At 46.5% G+C, this 26,022-nt stretch overlaps 1 protein-coding gene across 8 annotated transcripts in view; it reads left to right on the top strand.

Moving 5' to 3' along the window:
* ZNF652 (zinc finger protein 652) overlaps positions 1-26,022 on the top strand; it is a 72,823-nt gene that overhangs the window by 39,367 nt on the left and 7,434 nt on the right. For 4 of the 8 annotated variants that reach the window (XM_037149870.2, XM_053655169.1, XM_037149868.2 and 1 more), the window contains 5 exons: positions 16,732-16,856; positions 16,960-17,891; positions 20,690-20,837; positions 21,071-21,186; positions 21,614-21,758. In XM_037149870.2, coding sequence (XP_037005765.1) covers positions 16,992-17,891; positions 20,690-20,837; positions 21,071-21,186; positions 21,614-21,758 — 1,309 coding nt within the window. In that variant the 5' untranslated portion in view covers positions 16,732-16,856; positions 16,960-16,991. Of the gene's footprint in view, positions 1-16,731; positions 17,892-20,689; positions 20,838-21,070; positions 21,187-21,613; positions 21,759-26,022 lie in introns of all 8 variants that reach the window. The other 4 variants (XM_053655172.1, XM_037149871.2, XM_037149872.2 and 1 more) reach the window with 4 other exon arrangements.

Raw genomic sequence — 26,022 nt, 5'->3', positions numbered from 1 at the left:
AGGAATCATACTACCTGATACCAACCTATAATTACAAGGCAAAAGTGATCAAAACGGCATGGTACTGCCCTGGCTGGTATAGCTCAGTGGATTGAGTGCGGGCCTGCGAACCAGAGTATCGCAGTTCGATTCCCAGTCAGGGCACATGCCTGGGTTGCAGGCCAGTTCCCAGCAGGGGACTCACATGAGAGGCAACCATACATTGATATTTCTCTCCCTCTCTCCTTCCCTTCTCCTCAAAAGATAAATAAATTTTAAAAACCCTAGCATAGTACTGGCATAAAAACAAACATATCAATTAATGGAACAGAACAGAGACCCCAGAAATAAACCCACTCCTTTATGGACAATTAATATTTGACTAAGGAGGCACAAACATACAAGGGGGTGAAGATAGCCTGTTCAATATATATCGTTGGTCAAGTTGGACAAATACATACAAAAAAGATAAAATTAGACCACTTTCTTAGACCACACACAAGAATAAACTCAAAATGGATTAAAGACTTAAATGTAAGGCTTGAAACCATAAAAACCATGGAAGGAAACATAAGCAGTAAAATCTTAGACATTTCTTGTAGCAGTGTTTTTTCTGATATATCTCCTCAGGCAAGGGAAACAAAAGAAAAATAAACAAATGGGACTACATCAGACTACAAAGTTTTGTGCAGCAAAGGAAGCCATCAACAAAATGAAAAGACAACCCATTGAATGGGAGTACATATTTGCCAATGGTATATCTGAAAAGGGGTTAATATCCAAAATTTGTAAAGAACTTACACAACTCAACACCAAAAAAACCCCAAACAGTCTAAGTAAAAAATGGGCAAAGGACCTGAACAGACACTTCTCCAAAGAAGACATACATAATGACCAATAGACTTGTGAAAAGATGCTCAGTGTCACTAATCACTGGAGATATGCAAAGTAAAACCACAATGAGATACTACCATACACCTGTCAGAATGGCCATCATCAATAAATCAACAAACAGCCAGTGCTGGCAAGGGTGTGGGGAAAAGGGAACCCTCGTGCACTGCTGGTGGGAATGCAGACTGGTGCAGCCACTGTGGAAAACAGTATGGAGTTGCCTCAAAAAATTAAAAGGTGGAATTGCCTTTTGACCCAGCGATTCCACTTCTGGGAATATATCCGAAGAAACCCGCAACACTGATTTGAAAGATATGTATCCCTATGTACATTGCAGCGTTATCTACAAAAGCCAAGATTTGGAGGCTGCCGAGGGGACCGTCAGTAGATGAGTGGATAAAAAAGTTGTGGTACATTTCAATGAAGTGCTGCTCCACCGTAAAGAAGAAGGAAATACTGGCTTTTGTGGCAGCGTGGGTGGGCCTGGGTGGTGGTGTGCTAGTTGAAGTAGGCCACTCGGAGAAAGGCGAGCAGCCTGTGATTTACTTACATATGGGATCGAATGGACGAAATAAACAAAACAGAAACAGACTCATAGATACAGAAAACAGACTGACGGCTGTTAGAGGGGAGGGGGAGGGGGAGCTGGGTGAAGGGGGTGAAGGGCTTAAACAAAAAACAAACTCACAGACACAACAGGATGGTGATTACCAGTGGGAGAGTGGGTGGGGGGAGGTAGACGAACGTGGGGGGGGATAAATGGTGATGGAAGGAGACTTGACTTTGGGTGGTGAACACACAAGACAACATACAGGTGATGTATTACAGAATTGTGCACCTGAAACCTACACAGTTTTATTAATGAATGTCACTAAGTTCAGTAAAAAAAAATTTTTTTTAAGCATTGAAAAAACCCATCTCTCCACCGAAACGTTTTCTCCGTCTACCCATCTGTCTGCGAGCCAGGAGGAGTCTGTTCACTTCCTCTTGGGCTCAGTGCCTTTTCTCTTTATAGGCTCATTTTTCAGACATCCCAGTGCAGAGAAAATACAAATGTCTAAAGTGTGTATTGTTGCTAATTTATTTCACATCCTAAAAGCAACTTCTCTGGAGTTTATGGGAAGATAGTGTTTTGAAACAGGTTGTTCCTTCAGAAAATACGGCTGCTGGGGGTCGTCTCACTGAAAGAAGCACCGTCATTCTCGATTCGGTAGAGATCCACACTTGGGGACAAGGCAGTTAATACTTCTACGTGGAGAAAACTGGTATATTTGAACATCTTCTGCCCGCTTCCCCTGTTCAGGTTATATTCTTGAAAATGGTGGTGCCAGGGAGCAAACGGCCAAGAATGATTTTGTGGGATGCTGAGGGTTGGTTATTTCTCCTCCTCCCAGATTGTTCAGTGGCCGCATGGTCTTTCGTTTAGCCTAGAGTTAACATTTTAGAGTTAGGTGGCAATAATTAGCAGATGCTTGTCATTATGATACACGCATTGGTGTGTGTGTTCACGAGGACCGTGCCTTTCTCCCCTGCAGCCGAGGCGTGCAGATGCATCGGTGCATGAAGACGTGTTGACCGCCGCCCCCCCCTTGCTTTACCTGTTATCTGGCACGTAATGAAAAAATCTTGCCGAAGGTTGCAGCTCCCTTGAGGGCAGCAAACACAATATTCAGAACGAAACTAGGTTACTGCTTCTGCAACGTGCCGTGGTTGGTATCAAAAGCTGTTTTGGTCTTGACTTTGAAATTATCCCTTTTTCTTTGAAGTGGTTACATTTTAATTTGGAGTGGTTTTAAATTCTAGAATTTCCTGAAGTGAACATAAAAATGTTTTAATGTTTTCTTAGGTGGTTGCCGTACACAAGTTTATGCAACAGAAAGCTCTCTCTCCAGACAGCAGATTTCTTCAGCAAGACCAAAGGGGAGAAAATGCTTCAGATCTGAGAACATGGCGATGACCTGAGAGTGTGTTAGGAGGCCGTTCCAAGTGGCTTTAGGAAGCTGTGTCACAGGCACCCTTGACTTTTAAAGGGTGTGGCCTTTTGTGGTGTAGTACTCCGAGTTTGTGTTTTAATATGGGAATCATCTTGTAGTACAACCAAGCGAAAACTAGGCACTTTGCATTTACTACTACTACTTTTTGAAGTGGGTCTTTTTTCTTTTGGTTGATATGTTCTGATATGATATGGGGCTTAATATTGTGGCTTTATCATACCTTTTCTTCTGCATACAGTTTTTTAAAGCTTAATGACTAACCTGGTATAATTCTAAAAATGCTTCCTTGTAATGGAGTTCTTTTGTGGTAGGAGCTGTTCCTTTCCATCAGCGTTTGTACATATTCAAGTCTCTCCAGTCTGTAAAAATCAGCCCTCAACGGTGTGGCTCAGTGGATTGGGCATTGTCCCACAAACCGAAGGGTTGCCAGTTCAATTCCCGGTCAGGGAACATTCCTAGGTCGTGGGCCAGGTCCCTGGTCCGGGTGCATGCGAGGGGCAGCTGATGGATGTTTCTGTTGCACATCGATGTTTCTCTCCCCCTCTTTCTCCCTCCTTCCCCCTTCTTTAAAGATGAATAAATAAAATCTTTTAAAAATTTTCAAACTCTGGCCATTTCTCTGTTTTGAGTCCCATTCCAGTTTCTGGTCCTCGGCTGCCATTCCTTCCTCATCACACCTGGGCAGCTGGTGGAGTGGGCCTTGCGGCTGGTGAGGGGGGCTCAGCACGCAGCCGGCCGAGCCTTTGACCAGCGCGCTCGGGACTGCGGTCTTTCCAGCCAGGAGGAGTCTGGTGGAAGGAGAGGGGCCTTCGTGTTGTGGGATGATTCCGTCAGTAAATCCAGTGGCTACTTTTCTGCCTTAGCGTTTTAGCAGCATTTGATACAACTGAGTAGTTCTTTCTTAAAAAGAATTTTTTTAATCTCTTAGCACTGCAGTTTAGTGTTTTCTTTTTTTTTTTTTAAGGTTTTATTTATTTATATTTCGAGGGAAAGGGAAGGAGAGAGGGAGAGAAATATCAACGTATGGTTGCCTCTTGTGTGTCCCCTGCTGGGAACCGGCCTGCAACCCAGGCACGTGCCCTGACTGGGAATCGAACCACGATCCTTTGGTTCTCAGGCCTGCGCTCAATCCACTGAGCTACACCAGCCAGGGCTGCAGTTTAATGTTTTCATTTTCTCTTCCCTCTTTTTTTCTTGGCTTTCTCCCCTGCCCTTAGAGTACCCTAAAGTTTCTTTTCTCTACTTATCCTGCCTTCCCAACCCCCAAATTTGAAGTCTTTCTACGACCAATTGACTATTTGACATCTCAACTTAGATGCCTGATTTGCATCTCGGATGTGAGGTAACTGTGTAAATTAGAGTGCCCTGGGACAATGACAGAAAATCCAATTCACAATAATTTGAAAACAAGAAAAAATTATTTTTATAAGCGACAAGGAGCTACAGTCCAGGATTGACTCAGTCTGGGGTTTAGCGACATCATCAGGACCACCTTCTTCCCACCTTCCCACTCTGCCATCTGGGACGTGTCTGCTCGGTCCTTGCAGCTTCCCCCACGGATGCAGGATGGGTACACGGCTCCAGGCATCATGTCCAGGCAAGATGACATCCAGCAGAGGGTGACAATCACTGCTTTCTTACGCTTTTTAAGAGTTTGGAAATCTTTCTCGAAGGCCTTCCCAGTTGACTTCCACTTAAATTTTACCATCCGAAGTATGGTCATGGGCCCCCTTACAGAGCAATCATTGACCGTGGGAATGTGGGCGTGTAAACAGTTTTCACACAAAAACAGAACGGAATGAAGTAATACAGCGGCAGGAGCAGTAGAGAGGAAAGTGCTAGGGCCTGGGGGGTTTCTGAAAGAGTAAGTGGCTGTCGAAGTGATTGCGGAGAGCTAGCTTCAGTTTTCAGGGACGGAGACGAGGGCCGCGGGGCGGCACCCACGGGTGCCTGGCAGACAGTTGTGTGGCGTCTCGGGGAGCACTGTGCGCACCCTAGGACTGCGCACAGGGTTCGTGGAGGGGCGGGGAGGGAGGCGCGTTAGGGATGGTAAAGTGCACGCTCTGGTCTTGAAGACGGTCTGGGTTTATGTTTTTGGCAGTGGTTGGCTCTATAAAGGAGTTTAGCAATAATGAGCGAAAACTTATCTAGAGACCGCAAAGATAGAAGAATTAGATCCTATCTCTGAATTCGAGGCTGTTTTAACAGTAGTAAAAAAAAAAGTGTGTCTTCTCCCTCCCACCCGTGTTGTACTATTAGCTATAGGAATGGGAATTGAAGTTGTCCAGGTCACCTTGGAGCCTTTGCTTGCTGTATCGTTCACCTGTAATGAGTAGATTCTGCGATTGCCCCATCTTTGGCTCTCTCGGCCACCTTCAGTGATGCCTGTACCTCTCAGCTCTCCAGTCAGATGCCTGTTTTCCGTCCCTGCTCTTTACATTTATAACTTTGCCGCCTGTTCATCCCGCGTACATTTCCTGTGGTGAGGCCCCTGACTGCGGTGCTGTGCTCATTCACAGTGGCAGCTTCACCCACTCGGCCTGTCCCTCAGCCTGTCTTTTCATGTCCTCTCTGCCTTCCAGGTCCCCCCGTTCCCCAGCAACTAGCTCCGGTCACGCTCTGCACTGGGCCTTCCACAGCCCATCCACTCTACGTCCTTCCTGTCCTTTTAAGTAATTATGTGGCACCTTTAAAAAAAAAAACCCTTTTGTTTTATTTGACAGTTACGAATTGTGTGTGTGTGTAGTTCTTGCCCCCCAAACAGATTTTAAGCTTGTGAAGGTGGGAACCAACATGATAAATATTCAAAGGTGTAAGTCAGCTCTTTCCCTTACATTAGACCACTTGGGACCTTGCACTTGGGGTTCAGTCAAAGCTGTGGACGAAGAGGAGAGTGTAGGAATTGGACAGGAGAATCATAGCATCCCTTTGACCTATAAACTTCACCTGTATAATCGGAAAGCCACTGGAAATCTGTTTCTTTCTCTGGAGGAAGAAAGGCAGCCTGCGCGTTCTCAGATAAACCCCCGTGTTCGCACAGCGGCGGTTTCAGCTGCGTCCTGTCTCTTCGAGACTGACACGCCAGGTGCGTCTCGAAGGTTGATTATCCGTAACTCGGTGTGGTTCGGGTAACAGCCCGAACCCCAGTGATCGGCCTCTTCTCTGTGCTCGGCTGTTGTTCTCAATGGGGACGGAGGAGCCACTGGGTGGTTTGCCATCATCCACTGGAAAACACGTCTGTCTGCTGTGCTCTTCGCCACCTGCAGAGGAGTCGGGCACTCCTGCCTTGGATTTCGTGGCATTGTTACCTGGTTTTGCTTCACCCAGCCTGCAACTTAAGTTTATTTTTTAAAAAGGGGCTGTTAAAAAAGGCAAAGGTAGTCATGGTCGGTGTGGCTCAGTGGATTGAGTGCCAGCCTGTGAACTGAAAGGTCCCAGGTTCGATTCCCAGTCACGGCTCATGCCTGGGTTGTGGGCCAGGTCCCTGGTGGGTGCATGTGAGAGGCAACTGATCGATGTATCTCTCTTATGTTGATGTTTTTCTTTCTCCCTATCTCTCTGTCTAAATAAATAACTTCTAAAAAATAAAAAGCAAGGGTAGTGGTGGATATGGCAGGTACCAGAGGCTTTGTGGGTCTCTTCACAAACCGGTGGCACATTTCTTCAGTGTTTTTTGATGAAGGCGGAGGCCCGAGTGGAATCACCAAGGAACGGTGTTGAGTGTGGTCAAGTTCCTCCGCCCGGGGGCAGGGTGGTGAGCCGGCGTTTTCTTTGGGAAAACTTGTCTGTAGCACGGTCCGGTGGCCGTCTCCATCCCTCTCAGTGTCACACTTAGTTCAAGACTGTGGGCAGTACACCCCTTGGACCTGGGCTGCCCCAGCCTGAGACCCATGAGCTTAAAATTCATGTTCGAAAGGTGGAATGGAAGTTACAGCGAAACTGGTCAGCCTAACCAAAAGGCTATTTTTTATACTTGGTTAGTAAAAAATAAAAATGTACGACCCGAATGCAAAGTCTTACAGTTTTTTAAAACAGTGTTCCATGGGGGCATGGCCGGGGGAGGGCCAGGGGGGCAGAGAAGGGCGTACGTGGAGGTTCTTAACGTCGAAAGGATGGGAATGACTGTGTGGCCAGAGGACGGAAACAAGGCATCCGCACACGCAGTCAGTGTCCGAGGTGGAAGGGGACCCCTTCAGTGTGCGGGAGGGCAAGCTGGTGGCTCGGGAGGCAGAGTCACCTGCCCAGCAGCACGGAGGAGCCCCAGTGGGGCCATTTGGACCCCCCAGTTCTCAGCGCGGGCAAGTTCTTGCTTTCCATGCTGCGTCCCGGCATCACGGCCGTAAGGGCCCGGTTCGTAGTCTGTGGCCTCGCCAGTGATCAGTAATGTCATATTTATATAAAATATCAGGATTTTCAGATAATTTTATTGTATCGACCACCTTTGGACAATGAGTACCCGCATAGTCTATTTCATTTCATTTATTTTTATTCAGATATAATTCATTTGCCATGTAATTTTTCATTTTAAAGTGTTCAGTTCAGTGGCTTTTAGTATATTCAGAAGGCTCCGCAGCCATCAGCAACATCTGTTCCCAAAACATTTTCATCACCCAGGAAAGAAACCTGGGGCCTGTTTAGCGGCCACTCCCTGCTTTCCCTACGCCCAGCTCCTGTCAATACTGATTTACGTGCTGTCTCCGCAGATTTGCATATTCTGCTCATTTCACTCAAGTGGCACCGTATAATGCGCAGCCTTTAGTGTCTGGCTCCTTTGACTTAGCATAACGTTTCCGTGGTCCGTCCGCGTTGTGCCACCTATCAGTGCTCCTCTCCCTGTGCCGGCTGCCGACGGCACTCCATGGCGCGGCTCCGTCTTTTATCCACGCGTCCACCAGTTTGTGCGGATTTGGACTGTTCCCATCTTTTAGTTATTGCAAGCAGTGCTGCGGTGAATATTCATATACAAGTTTTTGTTGGAACGTATATTTTCAGTTCTCCTGAGTACGTACCTGGGAGTGGAATTGCTGGGTCATATGGTAACTATCTGTTAAATGTTTTGAGGAACTGCCAAACTGTTTCGAAAAGTGGCTGTACCAGTTTACGTTCCCATCAGTAATATGTGAGGCTTCCAGTCTCTCCACATCCGAGCCAGCGCTGGCTGTTTTCCAACTTTTGATTATAGCCATCACTAGGTATGAAGTAGTATCTTCCTGTGGTCTTGATTTGCATTTTTCTAATGACAAGATACTGAGCATTTTTTTCCTGTGCATATGGGCCATTTGTATATCTTTTTTTGAGAAACGCCTACTCAAATGCTTTGCCCGTTTTAAAATTGGGCTTTTGTCATTTTATTGTTGAACTGTAGGAGTTCTTCATATGTTCTGCCTAGTAGACCCTTATCACAACTGTGATTTGCAGATGTTTTTCCCACTCCGTGGGGTGTCTCTTTAGTTTATTGATAGTGTCCTTTGACACACACAAGTTTTCAATTTGACAGAGTTCAGTGTTACTCTCTCTTTGGTGGTTGGCAGCCTGTGTCATTGTTGCAGCCGACTTGCCCTTCACGGTCTTTCCTTTCTTCCGTCCTCACTGTCTCGTGTTCACTATGGAAGAATGCGTGCACCAGCTTCTAAAATTATATAAAACTCTGCTCTGCCTTCCATAACCCATAACTTCTTTAAGGAAAATCTCTGCCTTGGCTGGAGTCGCTCAGTGGATTGAGTCCCTGTGAACCAAAGGGTCGCCCGTTTGATTCCCAGTCAGGGCACAGGCCTGGGTCCCCAGTGGGGGGCATGTGAGAGGAAACCACACACTGATGTTTCTCTCCCCCTCTTTCTTTCTCCCTTCCCCTCTGTCTAAAGTAAATAAACAAAATGTTTGTTTAAAAATAAAATGGACTAGTGCATTAAAATAATTGCTTTCCATGAAACTGCCTTTGGTCGGGCTAGACGGAGGTCTCCCAGGACCGACTGTGTTGTGTGTGGGTCGTGCCTTCCGCTTGTTTGGAGGGCGCTGTGTTTTGTTGGAGCCTTTGTGTAGCCAGGACTTTGTCAGATTTTAATGGAAAAGGTAATTAGTAATACAAAACTCTTACCTTCGTTCTTTTATTATTTTTTTATTTTTAAAGATTTTATTCATTCACTTTTAGAGAGAGGGCAAGGGAGTGAGACAGAGAGGGAGAGAAACGTCAGTGTGCAAGAGCCACGTGGATTATTTGCCTCATGCTTGCCTCCAACCAGAGACCTGGCCCGAAACCCAGGCCTGTGCCCTGACCGGGAGTCAAACCAGTGACCTTTCCGTTCGCAGGCCAGCACTCAGTCTAGTGAGCCACACCAGCCAGGGCTCTTACATTCTTTTGAAAATAACTCCTTTGTTGAAATTACATTCTCTCCTGTCTGTCAAGGACAGAATCGTGATGGTCAGGTCCTCAAGGGTAGCCTACTTAGTATTTGATTTCTTCTTTGGCCCTAGGGCGCTATTGGAGAAAGTTAAGGTTGCTCAAGCCAACTGTGCAATGAGTAATGCTCATTAGTTTTATTGTCTTATATGGAAATGGAAGACTGTCGATGCTTGGAGGTGATTAAATAGTACCTGGGTGGAGAACCTCTCCTTTGTCCTCTCCTGCTGGCTTTTCTGGCAGGCTATTGAGGAAACACAATGGCAGTGCCATTTAAATGCATGTCTAAAAAACTACAGAGATTGTATTTTTACAAAAGCTTTGTCTAGAACTGAAGGTGACAGGCATTTCTCAATTCCATTTCTTACAGATACTGGATTAGGTGGACTGCTTAAAAATAATTTCTGACGTTACGTTTTATTAAATGAGATTGCGTTAAATTAATTCTATTTTTCAGTGATAGAACATACAGGCACCTGAGAACACTGTATGATGTTTCTCTGAAATGTGGCCCATGTCACATGTCATTTGAGGTTGGTTTGTCGTGAAGTTGACTTTTGCACGTTGCTGTTGGTAGCATCTCTGTCATGGCCCAGGTTGATTTCGGGAGCATCTTTGGAAATGAAGGACGTTGATAAGTACCCTACTGGTCCTAAGATAGAGAACCTTTTTCACTGTAAATTTTGTATCTGTAACTTCCACGTTACACACCAAGTTTAAATTTATTTAGATTTCATCCACCGGAAACTTAACAATTTTGTTGCAAGTCAGCAGAGTGGTCGCTGTGAAACAGAAACTGCAGACGGATCGCATTGAAAGTTGTAACGTACCTGTGCGAGTCGGTCTAGGAGGGTGGACTCCACCCGCGAAGCATAAAACTTAGGCCTTTAAATACTGGCCTGGAATTTTATATTTTTATTTAGTGTTGCATAGGTATTTTTTGTTCAAGGCCTAAGTGCATCTTTTACGATCATTGTTGTTTACCATTTAGCTGAACAGGAGACAGCCAGGAAACTGCGACTGGGAATTAGAAAACCGGAATCCCAGCCCTCGCTTCAGCACCAACCAGCAGGGACAGGGAGCCGGTCAGTGAACTGAGCCTCAGCTGGGGACTGGGGAGCAGCAGTCCCAGTCACCGTAGGCAGTGACGCTTAATGGAGAGAGACAAAAGCTTGTGTACTTTCATTCCCGTCTTTTTCATGTAGTGATTCTTGTGTGCAGTTTGCCTGCCTCCCTTTCCCCCTCTCACTGCTGCTGCTTTCAGACCAGCTCCCGCTTTATCTCATTTCTGAAACTTCTCTGACACATCAGACACTTTTTCCACACTGCCACTGTGCATTATATGTATAGGTGAGTGTGTTTATCTAAGAAACACTTGTAAGAGTGATTATTGTTGCAAAGTACTTTGTAAACATTTATGTATAACTCATTTAATCCCAATAGCAGGCAGTCCCATGAGAGAGATGCTATTGTTATCTCCATTTTACAGGTGGAGAGTATGAGACAGAGAGAGGTTAAGGATGTGCCCGAGGCCGCCCAGCCAGGAAGCGTGAGAGCCGGTTTTTAATGCAGGCGCACTGGCTCAGAGTCCGTGCTCCTCACTCACCACTGTGCCGCACTGGCGTCTGTAATTGTCCTTATCACACGGCTGTGCCGTGATTCCTGGCGCTCCTGTCTATCTCCCCAGTGAGACCTGTGCACACCTTGTTGGCTCCGGCTCCTGCAGTGCCCAGCACACAGTAGGCACTAAATAAATATTTAGCAAATATATGCTAAAGGTGCCTTATGTAACTATAAAGCATCATATAAATGCAGATTATTATCACTGTCACCATGTGCGTTTTGTAGATCAGAGTGTGGCATTTACCCAGCTTTTCAGTTTTGCTTGTCTTTCTGCCTCTCAGTTTTCGGGTTGGCAGACTAGGGTATGTAAAATGGTAAAATTTAAGGGTCGATACTTGCAAAAATGAAGTTAAGACTGAGCACTAGTTGTTTATCTCATGATGGAGCCTGTCTGGTTACACTTTTTTTGCCATGATATTATGGCTTATTTTATATAAAAGAACAAGATCAGGGCATCTGAATGATTACTACACTTGTTAAGATTACATAGCAGTCTGGCCTTGTGAGTAATTCATATCATATGCCCATCGTACACCGTAAGTGTGCCGAAAGGTTTCTTATTCTAAGAGATTATTTTGAAGGAAAAGACAGGACATGGTGAGATTTCATTCATTTCAGGCAAGTATTAAGAAAAAAATAAAGCTCTTAGTGTAGACATGAGTTTTAAATTCAGTTTAATTACTTGGTAGGGAAATTAAGTAATTACTTCACAAGGAGCGTATTCTTTTTAAAAAGTTATTTGAAGTACAAGTCAAATATTTTAAATTTTGTCATAGTCAGTACTGATATAGGATTTAGTATAAAATGATTTGTGCTTTTATCTGGTTTTTATCTTAATCCTGGTATATCTTATTTTTCTACTTTTATTTTTTTCTATTTCAACTTCCTTATTTTAAATCTCTTCTATCTTGCTTAGTTGTATATTTGCTTTATTACATATATGTATATTTCAAAGATACACTTAAACATAGGCCTTCAGTTGTGTGCTGTCATATAATTTGACTCCTAAAGCACCAGTCTGATATACTAGACTTTCTTTAAAACTCTTTGATGGCCGTGTCTTGCCATTCATGCCAGCCTGACCTTGGCCTTCAAGGTCGGCCACAATACGGCAAAAACTCGCCTTTGTACCATCTCTCCCTTTCACACGCCCTGTATTCCAGCACAGCTGAGCAACTTAAACTGTCTCTTGTTCAGAAGTATACCCCACTCTGATCTTCCGTCACTAGAAATGACTTCTTTTACCCCAAAGACTGGCTTTCATTGCTACCAGTCCAAAACTTACATGCCTTTTAAGCTTTTCTGAAATGTGCTATTCTTTGCAAAACTCTTCTCAATTTCCCCAAGGGGATGTGATTTATCCCTCCTCTAAAGTTTTAGATCTCTGTTTTCTTCACTCATATTATGCATACAGTAGGTGTTAAATAACTATTTGACTCTCCAAAGACTTTAAGATTAGTTGGTCTTTGGCAAAAGTCACTCACGTCCTTTCCCCATGAGAGAGAGGTGAGTAGTAAGTAGCCTGTGAAATCAGGAGAGCTCTGAATTGAGTGCCAGGCCATCACTGTCACAGACCCGAGTGTCATCCTGTCCTTTCTTCCTAGTGGCTGTTACGTTTTTAAAAGAACTTTGCCGGTGTGCATTTATCTGTCCCCCTTGTTTTTCCCAGTTTTTTGGTAGTTTTACTGTGGGCCGTATGCTTGAACCAGTCTGATTCCCTGGGACCAGGAGCTGGCAGTGGCTGGGCAGTGCGTGCTGGGCCCTGCGCGCTGTGGAGACGGGTTGCTGGCAGTGGCTGTGAAGGAGGCAGAGTCAGCACGGGCAGCCCTTTCAGCGGGAAAGACTCACCCCAAATAGGGGGAGGGCGCACAGGACTGTACTCTAATAGGGGAAGAACCTGTTGAATTTGTCAGAAATTAACCATTAAAACTTTTCAGGGAACAGAATTCTTTTCATTTTTTAAGAGATTTTCTTTCTTTATCTTTAGAGGGGAAGGAAAGGAGAGAGGGAGAGAAATATCAATGTATGGTCGCCTCTCGTGCGTCCCTTGCTGGGAACTGGCCTGCAACCCAGGCATGTGCCCTGACTGGGAAGCAAACCACGATCCTTTGGTTCACAGGCCCACGCTCAGTCCACTGAACTACGCCAGCCAGGTTGTTTTCATTTTTAAACCAAATTTAAATAAACATTCTTGAAGACTCTGTAAACTTATTTTGTGGTTTTGTAGTCCACCTGGGGGAAAAACAGCATTGAAAACGGCATGTTCAGTACTTTACTTTTTATAATATGCGGTCATATTTTCTAATTTTTTTAAGTTGTATTTTGAATGCCGGGACTGATTGCTTCTTTGAAAACTTTTGCTGGCTCTGCCTTGTGCACCAGCACGCTGCGTTTTTTTCCTAAGGCGTTACATTTATTGTAGCAAGACGTTAAGGACAGACCCGCTTTATCTTGGAATTTATTTTGTAAAACAGTAGAAGATGATCTCTAAAAACAGATGAACTTGTGTTATTTTAATATCACAAGAGATGACTTTAGACAGCTTTACATATCAGTGGGGTTGCCCTGACTGACGTGGCTCAGCTGGTGGAGAGTCAGCTTGCAAAACAAAAGCTCACCAGTTCGATCCCCAGTCAGGTCACATGCCTGGTTGTGGCCTGGTCCCCAGTTGGGGGCGTGCGAGAGGCAGCATCAATATTTCTCTTCCTCCCTTTCTCCCCACCCCCTTCCACCTGTAACTTTCAGGTTCTTAGAACTCAGTATATTCACCCAGAGAGTCTGCTAAAAAACTAGGTTGAGATGATTTATACTGTAATAAGTACGTTGGAACTGAGGGTGCACATTAGGGCTGGGTAATGGAACGCGGAAGGTTCTGATTTCCCTAATGTGTTCTTTTGGTTTTGTAAAGATTACTTTATTTTGCCCCTAGGAGATATTTTAAGTTCTCTGGAAAGAAAATAAAGATTAGCACCAGAACTCAAAGGGAAAGGTGCCAAAGTCAAATGAAGAAAGTACAGTGTGGGCAGAAAGCCCGGTGTGTTTCCAGATGAACAAGTAGACTCCCTCTCGCGTTGTGACAGGGACGCGTTGGTGTTCCTGCGAGTTTCCGTGACTTTATCAGTGGCGAGACGTCACTCCCAGGTTCATACGGGAATGTATGCACTCGGGTGTGTATCATTTAAAATAGAATAAAGCATTGTAGTTCTGATTGTTAAAAGAAAAAATGGTCTTATTTTCTAAGTTTTAAAAAAATATTGATTGATTTTAGAGGTGGAGAGGAAGGGAAAGAGAGAAGCACTGATTTCTTGTTCTGCTTATTCATGCATTCATGGGTGGTTTCTCGTGTGCGCCCTGACTGGGGGTCGAAGCTGCAACCTTGGTGTATGGGGACGGCACTCGGACCAACTGAGCTACTGGGCCAGGGCTAACTTCTAAGTTATTTATTTTTTTAAGATTTTATTTATTTATTTTTAGATAGAGGGGAGGGAGGGAAAAAGAGAGGGAAAGAAACATCAGTGTGTGGTTGTCTCTCACAATGCCCCCTCCCCCCACAGGGGACCTGGGCTGCAACCCAGGCATGTGTTCCAACCAGGAATTGGACCAGCCACCCTGTGGTTCATAGGCTGGTGCTCAGTCCACTGCGCCACACCAACCAGGGCTCAATGGCTTTTAAAACACGCTCTGTGTAAAAGTAATTATTTTTAGAAAAATGCACCACACTGCGCACATGTCCTGTAAGTCACTTTAGTCACTCACAGACCCAGGTTCATAGCAGCAATACCAGTTGTTGCCTTGAAGACTGCTGGTCCCTGCGGCAGAGGGTCTCAGATGGTGAGAAGACAGACACCCTGGCCTTCTGTGCGTCACCTCTGCTCACGGTGTCCTGGCCAGGGGGCCCCGCCCAACCACAGGGGCAGGGGCAGAAAGTACAGGTGTCCCACGGGCCCAGAAATATGTGGGAAGAGCACATGAATTACTATCACAGAGGATGTCTCTTCATTTATTTTTCTTTGTCTCCTTTAATTGTATGTATTTTCTGTTAATAACTTTTGCTGGTTAGTTGAATTTTACTGTCTCTCCTCCCTTGGTTAGTTTGAGGCAATTACTGTAAGTTTAATAACATATTTAGAGTAGTTTACATTATTTCCCTGGGTCAGACGTTTTGGCACATGCAAAATAAAGCTACTAGGGTTTTCCACTTAAAATATGAGGCATGGAACTGTTTGTTGCAAAAAAAGATATGTAGTAACAGGAATAATTGATTTTGTTGTTTTTTGAGGTGTCCTTTGTCATAGCAGAGTTAGACCACGAGCTTTGGAGTCTAGCATGCCTGAAGTCAAACATTGCTTTTGTCACTGAATAGATACGTGGTTATAGACAATTAGCCTCTCAGAGGCATAATTTTATGGTCAATAAATATAAAAATGTATAACTGTATTCAGATAGCAGACAAAACATGGTAGCATTTATCACCATTCCTTTCTGAAATAGCAGTAACCTGAGTAAAATAATGTTTAAAAGAAAAAATCCACAGAGAAGGAGGAGAATAGTTTAAAAATGCACTCCAAGGTGGTGTAGTGGTCACCGAGCTGCAGCGGCAGGTAACAAGCACCTCGACAGGTGCGGGCATGGCCAGCCCTCAGCGCGCGCTGGTTGGTCTCCGTCCATCCGTCAGCCAGACGGCTGCGTGTTCTCGGGGACACTCACACGGCTCAGGGCTTAGGTCGCTGGCTGAACAGCCATGTGAGGTATGTCACAGAGCAAGTGGTGTGCCTTTCTGATTATTTTTTTAAATTGATGGTTTTATTTTTCTTGGAACCGTATCAACTTGATGGTTACTGTTTCTTAGAATTTATATTTCTGTGCACTGACACGTGAAAAGTCAAAAGTCACCCAGTTACGGAGTGGATCTAGTGAGCTCTGCATGGAACAAGTTCGAAAATGCTTGGCCACTTTGAAATTACTGTGATAAATCTGAAAACCATAGTGTCTGCAGTAATATCTATACCTATATTAAAATTACTTAAAGCCAGGGGCGTTTTCTCTGTCTCCAGCAGCTCTGTCGGTGAACTTTTATTCTGCTGGTCCGCAGAGCCTGACCCACAGCCGCCTTTGCTCACTGGCGGGGGGCCAGTGGTGTCCAACGACAGAGAAAGCTGAGCAGTGCCCCGGTGCGTTTCGTGTGTGACTCGTGTGATAAGACTGTAAACTCCTGGCGGACAGGGACCATGTGTTTTGCCGTGTCAGTATGTCCCCTAGGATCTAGGGTAATGAATGCTCTGTAGTAGTAGCTGTTCATTTAATTATCAAATATGTACCGTGCACCTGCTGAGTGCTAAGCACTGTGCTGGCTCTGAGGACGTCTCAGTGAAGGGATGTGACTCCTGCTGTCTCAGAGTTTACTTAGGATCTGACTCTAACAACGTGTGTGTCAGAGGGGCCTGAACCGAACAGGTTTGAAACCGTGACCTTTGACTACACGACCGGGGTCCCAGCAGGAAGGAGGAGTGAAGGGACCACCCAGTGGCACCAAGGGCCCCTGTGAACCTAGCGGAGCTGATAAACTTCAGGGCCTGCTCGTTTCTTATTTAACAGTTATTTGTTATTTGTTCAGTTATTTGTTAACTAACATTTGAAGATGAAGATCAGTTATACAGGTTAAAGAAATTCTGTCAAATTCATGTAACTCCGTAAAATAATGGCCCACACTGAGCCATTTCAGCACAGTAAAGAAGTGCGTGTATAAAGAGCCTAATCATTTTAAGCTGCGTCTGCCGCATGGCGGACGTGCATGCTGTACGAAGGAAGTCGTGGTGTCTGACCTTTTTTCTTTGCTTTTCTTTGTAGATAAGATGCTCCAAGTCACCCGCAGCCGTCTTCAAAGGGAGAATCACTAGTGCTCTGCTCTTGCCGTAACACCAAACCTTTTGACTTGCGCTTTGGTGCTCCCACACTGGAAGGATTGCTCGCAGGTCCCTGGGTACCTTTTTTGTCGTTCAGATGATTCTTTGTGGATGGAAAAAGATTTGAGTCTTGATAATTACCCTGTTTTAAAGATATTTCATTTCTCTACAGTCTGAACTGCTTAACAGATCGGCCACTTACCAATGAGCCACACCGCCAGTCCCTGTCGGGACCTGGCCGAGGACCACGCTGCACATGCAGCAGGAATGGCACAGGAGGACAGCCGTCGTGGCCCAGTGCCGTCTACCTTCTATCATGGTGCCAACCAGGAACTCGACCTGTCCACCAAAGTGTACAAAAGGGAATCAGGAAGTCCTTACTCTGCGCTAGTGGACAGCAAGATGAGCAAACCGCATCTGCATGACACCGAGGAACAGCCCTATTTCAGGGAGACAAGGGCCGTGTCTGACGCGCATGCCGTTAAAGAAGACCGGGAGAATTCTGACGACACCGAAGAGGAGGAGGAGGAGGTCTCTTACAAAAGGGAGCAGATCATAGTGGAGGTAAACCTTAATAATCAAACATTAAATGTATCTAAAGGGGAAAAGGGTGTCTCTTCTCAGTCCAAAGAGACTCCTGTTCTTAAGACAAGCAGTGAGGAGGAAGAGGAAGAGAGCGAGGAGGAGCCCACAGACGACAGCAGCGACTACGGAGAGAATGAGAGGCAGAAGGAAAAGGAGAAGGTGGCGGAGAAAGGCAGCGTCGCGCAGAGGAGGACGAGGAGAGCGGCCTCCGCCGCCGCAGCTGCCGCCTCCCCCACTCCCAGAGCCACGAGAGGTCGTAGGAAGAGCGTAGAGCCACCTAAGCGTAAGAAGCGGGCTGCAAAGGAGCCCAGAGCACCAGTCCAGAAAGCTAAGTGTGAAGAGAAAGAGACTCTGACCTGTGAGAAGTGCCCCAGGGTGTTTAATACTCGCTGGTACCTGGAAAAGCACATGAACGTTACTCACAGGCGCATGCAGATTTGTGATAAGTGTGGCAAGAAGTTTGTCCTGGAAAGTGAGCTGTCCCTTCACCAGCAAACAGACTGTGAAAAAAACATTCAGGTAGGTTTCATCACCGAGAGGGCAAACTTTCCAGAATAGAACCTGGCTGTTCAGACTCACCTGGTGTTTTTGCCCAAGAGAATAAATGCAGTAGAGGCCGAAGGGACAGATTTCACCAGTTTCTCTCTTTTTAAAAACTCCCGCTTTGGCCTTTTCAAAACCCAAGTGTAACATGTTATTTCAAAAGCATTAAACTTACTTTGACACTGGACTAGTGGGAACCCGGGTGCATTGGAAGGGGGCTCTGCGGCAGTTGCTTGCCCAGGAGGTAAAGCCAGCGCTGCCTGCGCACTGAGAGTCACAGTTGTAGGACATGTGTTCTGTTCATTCCGGCACCTTCTCTGTCAAGGTGGGAAATACTGATCAAAGCTCAGGAATAGAGCGGTCCCTTTCTAGGCTTAAATGGATGCCAGGTCCTAGTGCAGCCGATGGGGGCCAAACCCGTAATGACTCGGACGGTGGAACTGGAAGATCTCCAGCAGTGGGTGTGCTCTTTCCAGTGGAGAGATGACAACACTAAATTTGTCAAGAGGCTGAGCCCGCGGGCATGTGCGGACTTTAAACAGAGGCCGAGCGGGTTGACAGTGTTGCCCACCCAGCAGTGAGGTCATGTGATGCTGCTGTGCCGTATTGTTGAGGTAGCAAAACATGGTATGCAAACCGGGCTGCGGCCGTCAGAGGACTGTGTTGTGGTAGGGTAAGAGGTGTGCTGACTACATTGTGTTGAGTGAGTTACATTATGTGGAGCCACATTGGTTTGCACATATGAATGCATGTTAATGCCTATGAAAGGTAAGTCTATTAATGCCTTTGGTAAAATATGTGAAATAGACATCTGTTGTACCATATTCAAGCTAAATTTCTTTTAAAAGGTGCAATTGTTTTGTTTCCTGGACTGCCCCTTATTTTTCACACCTCTTGCTTTTAATCAACCACTGAGTTCATTGCTTTACTTTAAAGAGCACATTGCTAAAAATTCGCTGCTTCTTGACTCGTCAGTTGTGATCTGGTCTCCCAGACGCTGGGCAACTAGGAGACTGAGTCACGGCCCCCACCTTCCAGGGGCTGCCAGGGCCTTGCTTGGTGACGAACTGGCTGCTGCCTTCAGGCCCAAAGGCAGTGTTTGCGGCGCTGCACCCTAGGGGTCGGCCAGGCTCTGTGTGACTCTTGAAGAGCTTTCTGGAATTGTTTTTCTTAACTTAAATTCATTAAGTTACAGAAAAGGAAGCATTTAATCTTTCCGTGTGTGTGACTTTCCTTACTATTCCCCACCATAATTTGTTTCAACGTGTGTTTAGGTTTTTGGATGCTGCTAAGTGAACTCTCTTTACATTCGTTAGGGACACTGCTTTGTTCTTAATTATGAATCCTGGTAATCATGCTGCTCTAGTAACAAGTAAAAATTAAAACCTTGCTCCACCAAATGGTTTGTAGGAATCGTCTGCCCTTTCATCGGGCTCTGTGCAGCGGAGGCTTCTGCTTTCACTCCTTGCCGAGGCCTCTTTGCCTGGAGTAAGAGAGACGCTAGAAGGTCCAGCTTGTCCCTACGCGTCCCAGAGTCCGATGGTCACCCAGAACTCCAGCATCGTTTCGCTCCAACCAGAGCATTTTATTTTCCTATACCTTATGCCTGGTAGTCTAGACTACTAGTGGTCCGTAATACACGGAACTAAGCCGTGTTGCGTGTATTTCCTGTAGGGCAGCGACTTTCAGCCCTTTTCATCTCGTGGCACACGTACGCTAATTATTAAAATGCTGTGGCACACCAAAAAACTGTATTTTTGACAATACAAAAAATAACCATCGAGTGTGACTCATTCACAGTCGATGAGTGTGATTTGTTTAATTGGGCAGTCTGCGGGAAAAGAGGCCAGTGCCCTGACCGAAAGAACGGTCAGGCGTAGTGCACTTCAGAAGTCCCCGTGGCGCCACCCGCACTCGTCCGAGACGCCTGGGGCCGGGCTGTGGCAGGAAAGGGAAACGGTGCTAACGGTGTAGGAGTTACATTAAACTCTGCCTGAGGCACATGTCTAATAGGGCAAATTAGACTCAGAAAACCATAATGAGATCTCAGTAATTTGTTAACGAAGGCCCCAAAGACATTCTCTAAGGTACACAAACATTGTTATACTTTTGCAGATCTGTAATCATTTACATGTATTCTGTTTTCTCTTGTTCTTGTTTACACTGATTTTTTTAAAAAATTTTCTTTATTTATCTTTAGAGGGGAAGGGAAGGAGAGAGGGAGAGAAACATCAATGTGTGGTTGCCTCTCGTGTGTCCCCTGCTGGGAACTGGCCTGCAACCCAGGCATGTGCCCTGACTGGGAATCGAACCGCGATTGTCTGGTTCACAGTCCCACACTCAATCCACTGAGCTACACCAGCCAGGGCTTGTTTACGCTGATTTTAACTTCCATTGTATTTTCTGGTAAACACCTGTTAGTGACCCACTTTAGGTAATTCATACATTGAAACAAACCTTGGAGGTTCCTTTTATAGGTACAGCACAAACTGGATAACATCAGTCGGTTCTTTGATATTAGTGGGAGTTCCCATTTCTTCCTGTCTTATGTTTTGCCATTGCTGCTCTACTCCCGATGCGTCTCTGAAAGGTGCATCTTGGAAAACAACACACAACACTGGTGTTGGAGCCCGGACTCCGTGGAAGGAAAGCATTTGTCGGGAGTCCGGCCTTGAACCACGGACCGAAAGCACGCGTGGGTCGTCTGCCAGTAGGCAGGCATGGCTTTCTGCAAGCCCTCGTGAATAAAGATTGTTTTTATTTGTCCTGCTCAGTGTGTTTCCTGTAACAAATCATTCAAGAAACTCTGGTCCCTTCACGAACACATCAAGATTGTCCATGGATATGCAGAGAAGAAATTTTCCTGTGAGATCTGCGAGAAGAAATTCTACACCATGGCTCACGTGCGGAAACACATGGTCGGTGAGTTTTGTCTGCTTCTCTCTCACACCCATAACGTTCCCTTGCTCTTCGTTCGGTGTGTGTTATGCCATGTGCACACCCCGGCCTCTGCTCGTGCTGCGTCACGGCCGCAGCCTCACAGTGTGAGTGTAGGGGGTTGAGATGGCGTGAGGCCCTTGCAACAGGACGCCTGTCCTTTTCAGTTTGCGCTTTCAGGTGAACTTACTTTGAACGTGGTGCATTCTGTGTTGCAGCACACACAAAAGACATGCCTTTTACATGTGAAACCTGTGGAAAATCGTTCAAGCGCAGCATGTCACTCAAGGTGCACTCCTTGCAGCATTCTGGAGAGAAGCCCTTCAGATGTGAGGTGAGGCGCGTGCCCCCCCAGGCCCCGGCCTAGGGGCGGTTGTGGGGGAAGCAGGGGGCGGGAAGCGGGGGCGCCGAAGCTCGGGGCGCCAGGCTGCGTTTCCGCAGAGTCTCCAGACTCGGGCTCTGAGCGCCCTTCTTATCTCACTGCCAGGTAGACAAGTGTCCTTTAAACACATTGTTAGCGTTTCTGGATTGAGTTAAATGGGGAATAACACAGGAGTTGTTTTTCTTTTAGTAACTTGCGGGGGTCGGGCACGTGTCAGTGGTCACAACATGAAATGTCCCTTTTATTGGTAACGGGGCTGCAGGATCACAGCAGAGCCAAGTAGTGGGCAGAAGCAGGTTCTGTCTCTGCGGCCGTGGGGGGCGGGCTCGGGTGGCGCCGCCCCGCGCGGCATTCACGCGTCCCCACTGTGTCCGTGCAGAACTGCGACGAGCGCTTCCAGTACAAGTACCAGCTGCGCTCGCACATGAGCATCCACATCGGGCACAAGCAGTTCATGTGCCAGTGGTGCGGCAAGGACTTCAACATGAAGCAGTACTTTGATGAGCACATGAAGACGCACACTGGTGAGCGGCGCGGGGGCTCGGGCACGGCCGCGCCACCTCTGGTTCTCGTTCTGAGTGGGAATTTTGCTTACGTACACCCGAAATGCAAAAACGTAGGTGTATCATACCGAAGGTCAGGCTTTCGTAAGTCTGTCTGTAAAAAGATGATTTGTCAGTGCCTTTTAACAGCAGGTTCCTCCAAGAGGAAGTTTGTAGGATTTGATTCTGGGCCGCGGGGTCTACTGACGAGGCACGGAGCTTGTTCTGTGTGGACTTTCTTCTAGGGAAAGGGCTCCGGGCCTTTAAAAATGGAGGACACTGACCACTTCGGATGGAATACCCTGTCAGTGCGCTGAACCGTTTGATCGGTGTCACTTAGGAAAATTCACTGCTTCTCAGGAACACACCCTCCGATGAGGTTGAATGACACTGTGACCACACTGTGCTTTTGGGGCGTAACCTCCACGCTGTGGGCTCGGACCCTGGAAGCTGTTTAATTAAGTAAATTACACCTCAAAAGATAATGATAATTTTGAAGCCTAAATAGAGAGCAAAATATACAGAATATTTAGCAAATTCTCTTCTAATTTGGTGGCTCTTGGAGAGGCTGTAAGTTTTGAGTCACTTCCAGGATTCGGGTTTGGTTACGCCTCAGGGGTTTGGTTACGCCTCAGGAAACCACGGAACTAGACGGAGAACAGGTTTCTGAAGGTGGCGGTTGTGTCACGTTCACTCACAGTGCTGGGCACACAGCAGTGGCCGGCAGGTGACACTGGGCTGGAAGAGACCCGCGGCCACCGAGGCCTCCGCCTCCATGCTCCGCCTCGTGCCTTTTCCCGCTCCTTCCTCTGCTCCCCCGCGTTTCTTCCTTCTTCTTCCCTTTGTCATTCTTTCTTTCTTCCTTCAAACCCCAAATGTCCATGATATAAGAGTCTGTATATTTTGTGATTAATGTATTTGTTGAATAAAATTTTATTTTTTGGGCCAGTGAGGCAAGCTGAACATTGCCTGTGTCTTCTAAAGCCACTTAAATTTTTATCCTTCTCATTAAGAGAGTAACACATACCTATTCAACTAACTGTATTTGAAAATTGAAAGCAAAATTAAAATGTATGATAACATTATCGCTAATAGATCATTACTGTCAATGTTTTGGCCAGCCCTGGCCAGGTGGCTCAGTTGGTTAGAGCGTCATCCTGATAATGCCAAGGTTGTGGGTTTGATCCCCAGTCAGGGCACATGTAAGAGTCAACCAATGAATGCACAAATAAGTGGACAGTAAATTGACATTTGTCTCTCTCCCTCTCCATCCCCCTCCCTCCTTCCCCTCTCTTAAAAAATCGCTCAGTAAACAAACATTTTGGCATACATTTCTAAGAATTCTTTAGTTTCGTAACGTAGATAACAGATGGCCGCTGTGCATGAGTGCGCGTGTGCTCATGTGTGCAGTGACAGGACGGAGTTGGGTCCTTGCACCCTGTTGTGACCTGCTATTTATTGCACTGCGTTGTGTCATCCACGGCGCCGTCACTTTAATGGTCACGGTCGCCATTGTTTGTCCCGCACGTGTGTGCCAGGCTCTATCTTAAATGCTTCATACACATTATCGCACTTAGTCGATAAAATCAAATTTTTACAGCATCCTATAAAGTAAAGCGTGTCATCTCCGCTTTATTTAGTCAGTTCCCATTAGACATTTAGATGATTTGTTTCCAGTTTTTCTACTGTTATGAGTAATACTGTGATAAGCAGTACCATTCAGGGTAAACTTCTAGAAATGGGATTATGAGGGCAAGGGGGTAAGCACATTTTTTCAGACTTGGTGGTGTGTTGCCAAATAGCCAGGTGCCCACTGTGTAGGCAAACACCTAGTTCCTCAGCCGGTCGCAATGCCAGATAAATCCCTGATTAGACAGGTGAGAAATGGTTTCTATTGTATTAACTTGCACTTAATATGTTGTTAAGTAAGATTGAACATTTTTCCATATGCTCGTTGGGTATCGGTATATTTTCTTTTCTGTGTTTCTTGTGCCGTTTCTGTATTCAGCTTTCTCTCGCAGTGTTTGACTGCCTCATTGTTTATGGTAGCTCTTTATGTGCATTTATATGTACTGGACCGTGTTTGACAGCCATATTAAAGTTCTTTCCCCTGGTTCGCCGTCCGCCTTTTAACATGGTGTGTGGCACTCACACCGGGAAGGCAGGTCAGCCGGACAGGCCTGGCTCTGCCCCTCTCGAGCGGTGCGGCCGAAAGCCGGTTCAGGCCACCCCCACAGGCCTCTGGCTCCTTGGAAAGGGTGAGCGAGGGCGACAGCAGTGCCCGAGGGGACACGGGCAGAAGGGTTAGCTGTAAGGGAGAGAAGGGACAGGTCTCTCGTGCCTGGGTGGCACCACATTAGACTCTGTTGTTGGGGTGCAGAGACCACTGGAGGAACCCACGTTGACCGGGCCACAGTTGAAGAGGAGCGAGGCGGATCTTACGCAGGACAGCAGCCCGCCCTCAGGCAGGGCCTCCCAGGGTGAAGTGCGTGGCTGAGCTCAGCACAGAACAGAGCGCCTGCTGGCTCGTCCCGTGCCAGGCACACGCCAAGCACCTAGGGACTCGGGGGAATTCAGACTCGATTTTTGTCCTCAAGGAGCCTACAGTTCAGCGGCAGTGGTGGTAGTGGTAACAGCAACGGTGGCAGTGAGTGTCCCCCGTGTGCCGGGCACCGCTCCAGGCACTTTTCTTGTGTTTTCAACTTATCACAACAACCTATTATTACCATTAGCTTCATTTTTCAGATGAGGAAACTGAGGCTCAGAGATTAAGTGATTTGTCCAAGGCAGTCTGACTGCAGAGCCCCAGGCTTAATGATTCGGATACAGATTTAATGTAACAGGTAATAAAAATGAAAGAATCCCAGGGCATCAGGAGGGCAGGAAGCACTATCCCTGAGCCTGGTTTTCGGCTTCCAGAAATCGGTGCACACGAGGGATCAGGAATTGGTATGTGCTAAACAGTCTTCGTGATACAGAAATGAAATTGCTGGTTATTTGCAGTGAAAAGGCTGAGTGTCAGCAGCTTAAACTCATGTTCTTTGGTAGCATGTTTCTCACCTAAAGAATAATTTCTATGAGAAGGTAAATTACAGTCAAAAGGCCATCAGGGACAGGGAATTAGAACAAAGAAACGTAATAGGAAGAACTGAATGGTGAGTGCCGCACCTCCCCAAATCCAAGAGGCCGTCGGCGTTAGGACAGACCTGATGCGCTCACCAGAAGTCCTGCAGCGGCTCACTGTGGGCGTGGGGCGTGTGTTAGTTTCAAAGACATTCGTACGTGGGCGGAAGTGTCTGTCTTAGCATTAACAAGCATTTATGAGGATCTGCTGAATGGGGCTGCTATAGGATGAACCAGACCGAAGTAGTCCCTAGGTTCACAGAGCTTCTAGTCAGGTTGGGGTCACAGACAAGCAAGGCATAGCAGTGGGTTGGGGACGGAAGCGTAGTAAGTACATGGAACTCAGCGGGCTCGGCTAGAGTTTGATGCATTGGGGGGCGGGCAGGGAGTATGATAAGACATGATATGGGAAAGCAGTGAGCAGGACCAGGTTCCCTTCCTCCCTCCCTCTCACACACACAGACACACACACACAGCCATGAGCCATGTAAAAATGTTTGGACTTTGTTCTAAGGACAGTGAGAAATTCAGGGACGTTTTAGGACACAGCTCTCTGAAAGCCATGGTGTGGAGAGTGGGCGAAAGGTGGGGGGCAAGAACAGAGACGGTGAGGCCAGCTGGGTGGGTATTGGCCGTGTTCCCGTGAGTGGTTATGATGGCGAGGACTGTGGGAATAGTAGTGGGTGAAATCAAAGTGACAGACAAGGTAGAGTCCAGTGAACTTGGAGCCTGGTTGGAGGTCGGTGGTGCTGGGGGGGGAGGGTCGAGTGTTAGTTCCATATTTGGAGCTTATATACCATCTGTCCAGAGAGTGGTAGAGGGAGGAGCGGGTTTGCTGGTAAGACAGTGAATTTAATTTCTCACTTGTCAGTTGTGAGGCATCTGTGGGATATTCAGGTGGAAACATCTAGGAGGCTGCTTGTAAAATGAGTTTAAAGTTCAGGAGGACCGATGTCTGGCACTGTTCAAGGGCGCCCATATGAGCCCGCAGAATGCTTGTATCTGCTGGCCAGGGCGCTCTTTCCTTTGAACCCTGCAAAGGACAGCTCACCAGGTCCTTGCCCTTTTCTTTCTGCCCTGCAGATTCTGTCTTCATTCACATGTTCCTTCTTAAGACTCATGA

The sequence above is a fragment of the Artibeus jamaicensis genome, unplaced genomic scaffold (assembly GCF_021234435.1).
Source record: "Artibeus jamaicensis isolate MK-2021 breed Jamaican fruit bat unplaced genomic scaffold, CSHL_Jam_final contig_1998, whole genome shotgun sequence".
Taxonomy (NCBI): domain Eukaryota; kingdom Metazoa; phylum Chordata; class Mammalia; order Chiroptera; family Phyllostomidae; genus Artibeus; species Artibeus jamaicensis.
The sequence above is the reverse complement of the archived record's forward strand: the minus strand, read 5'-3'. Positions and strand labels throughout refer to the sequence as shown.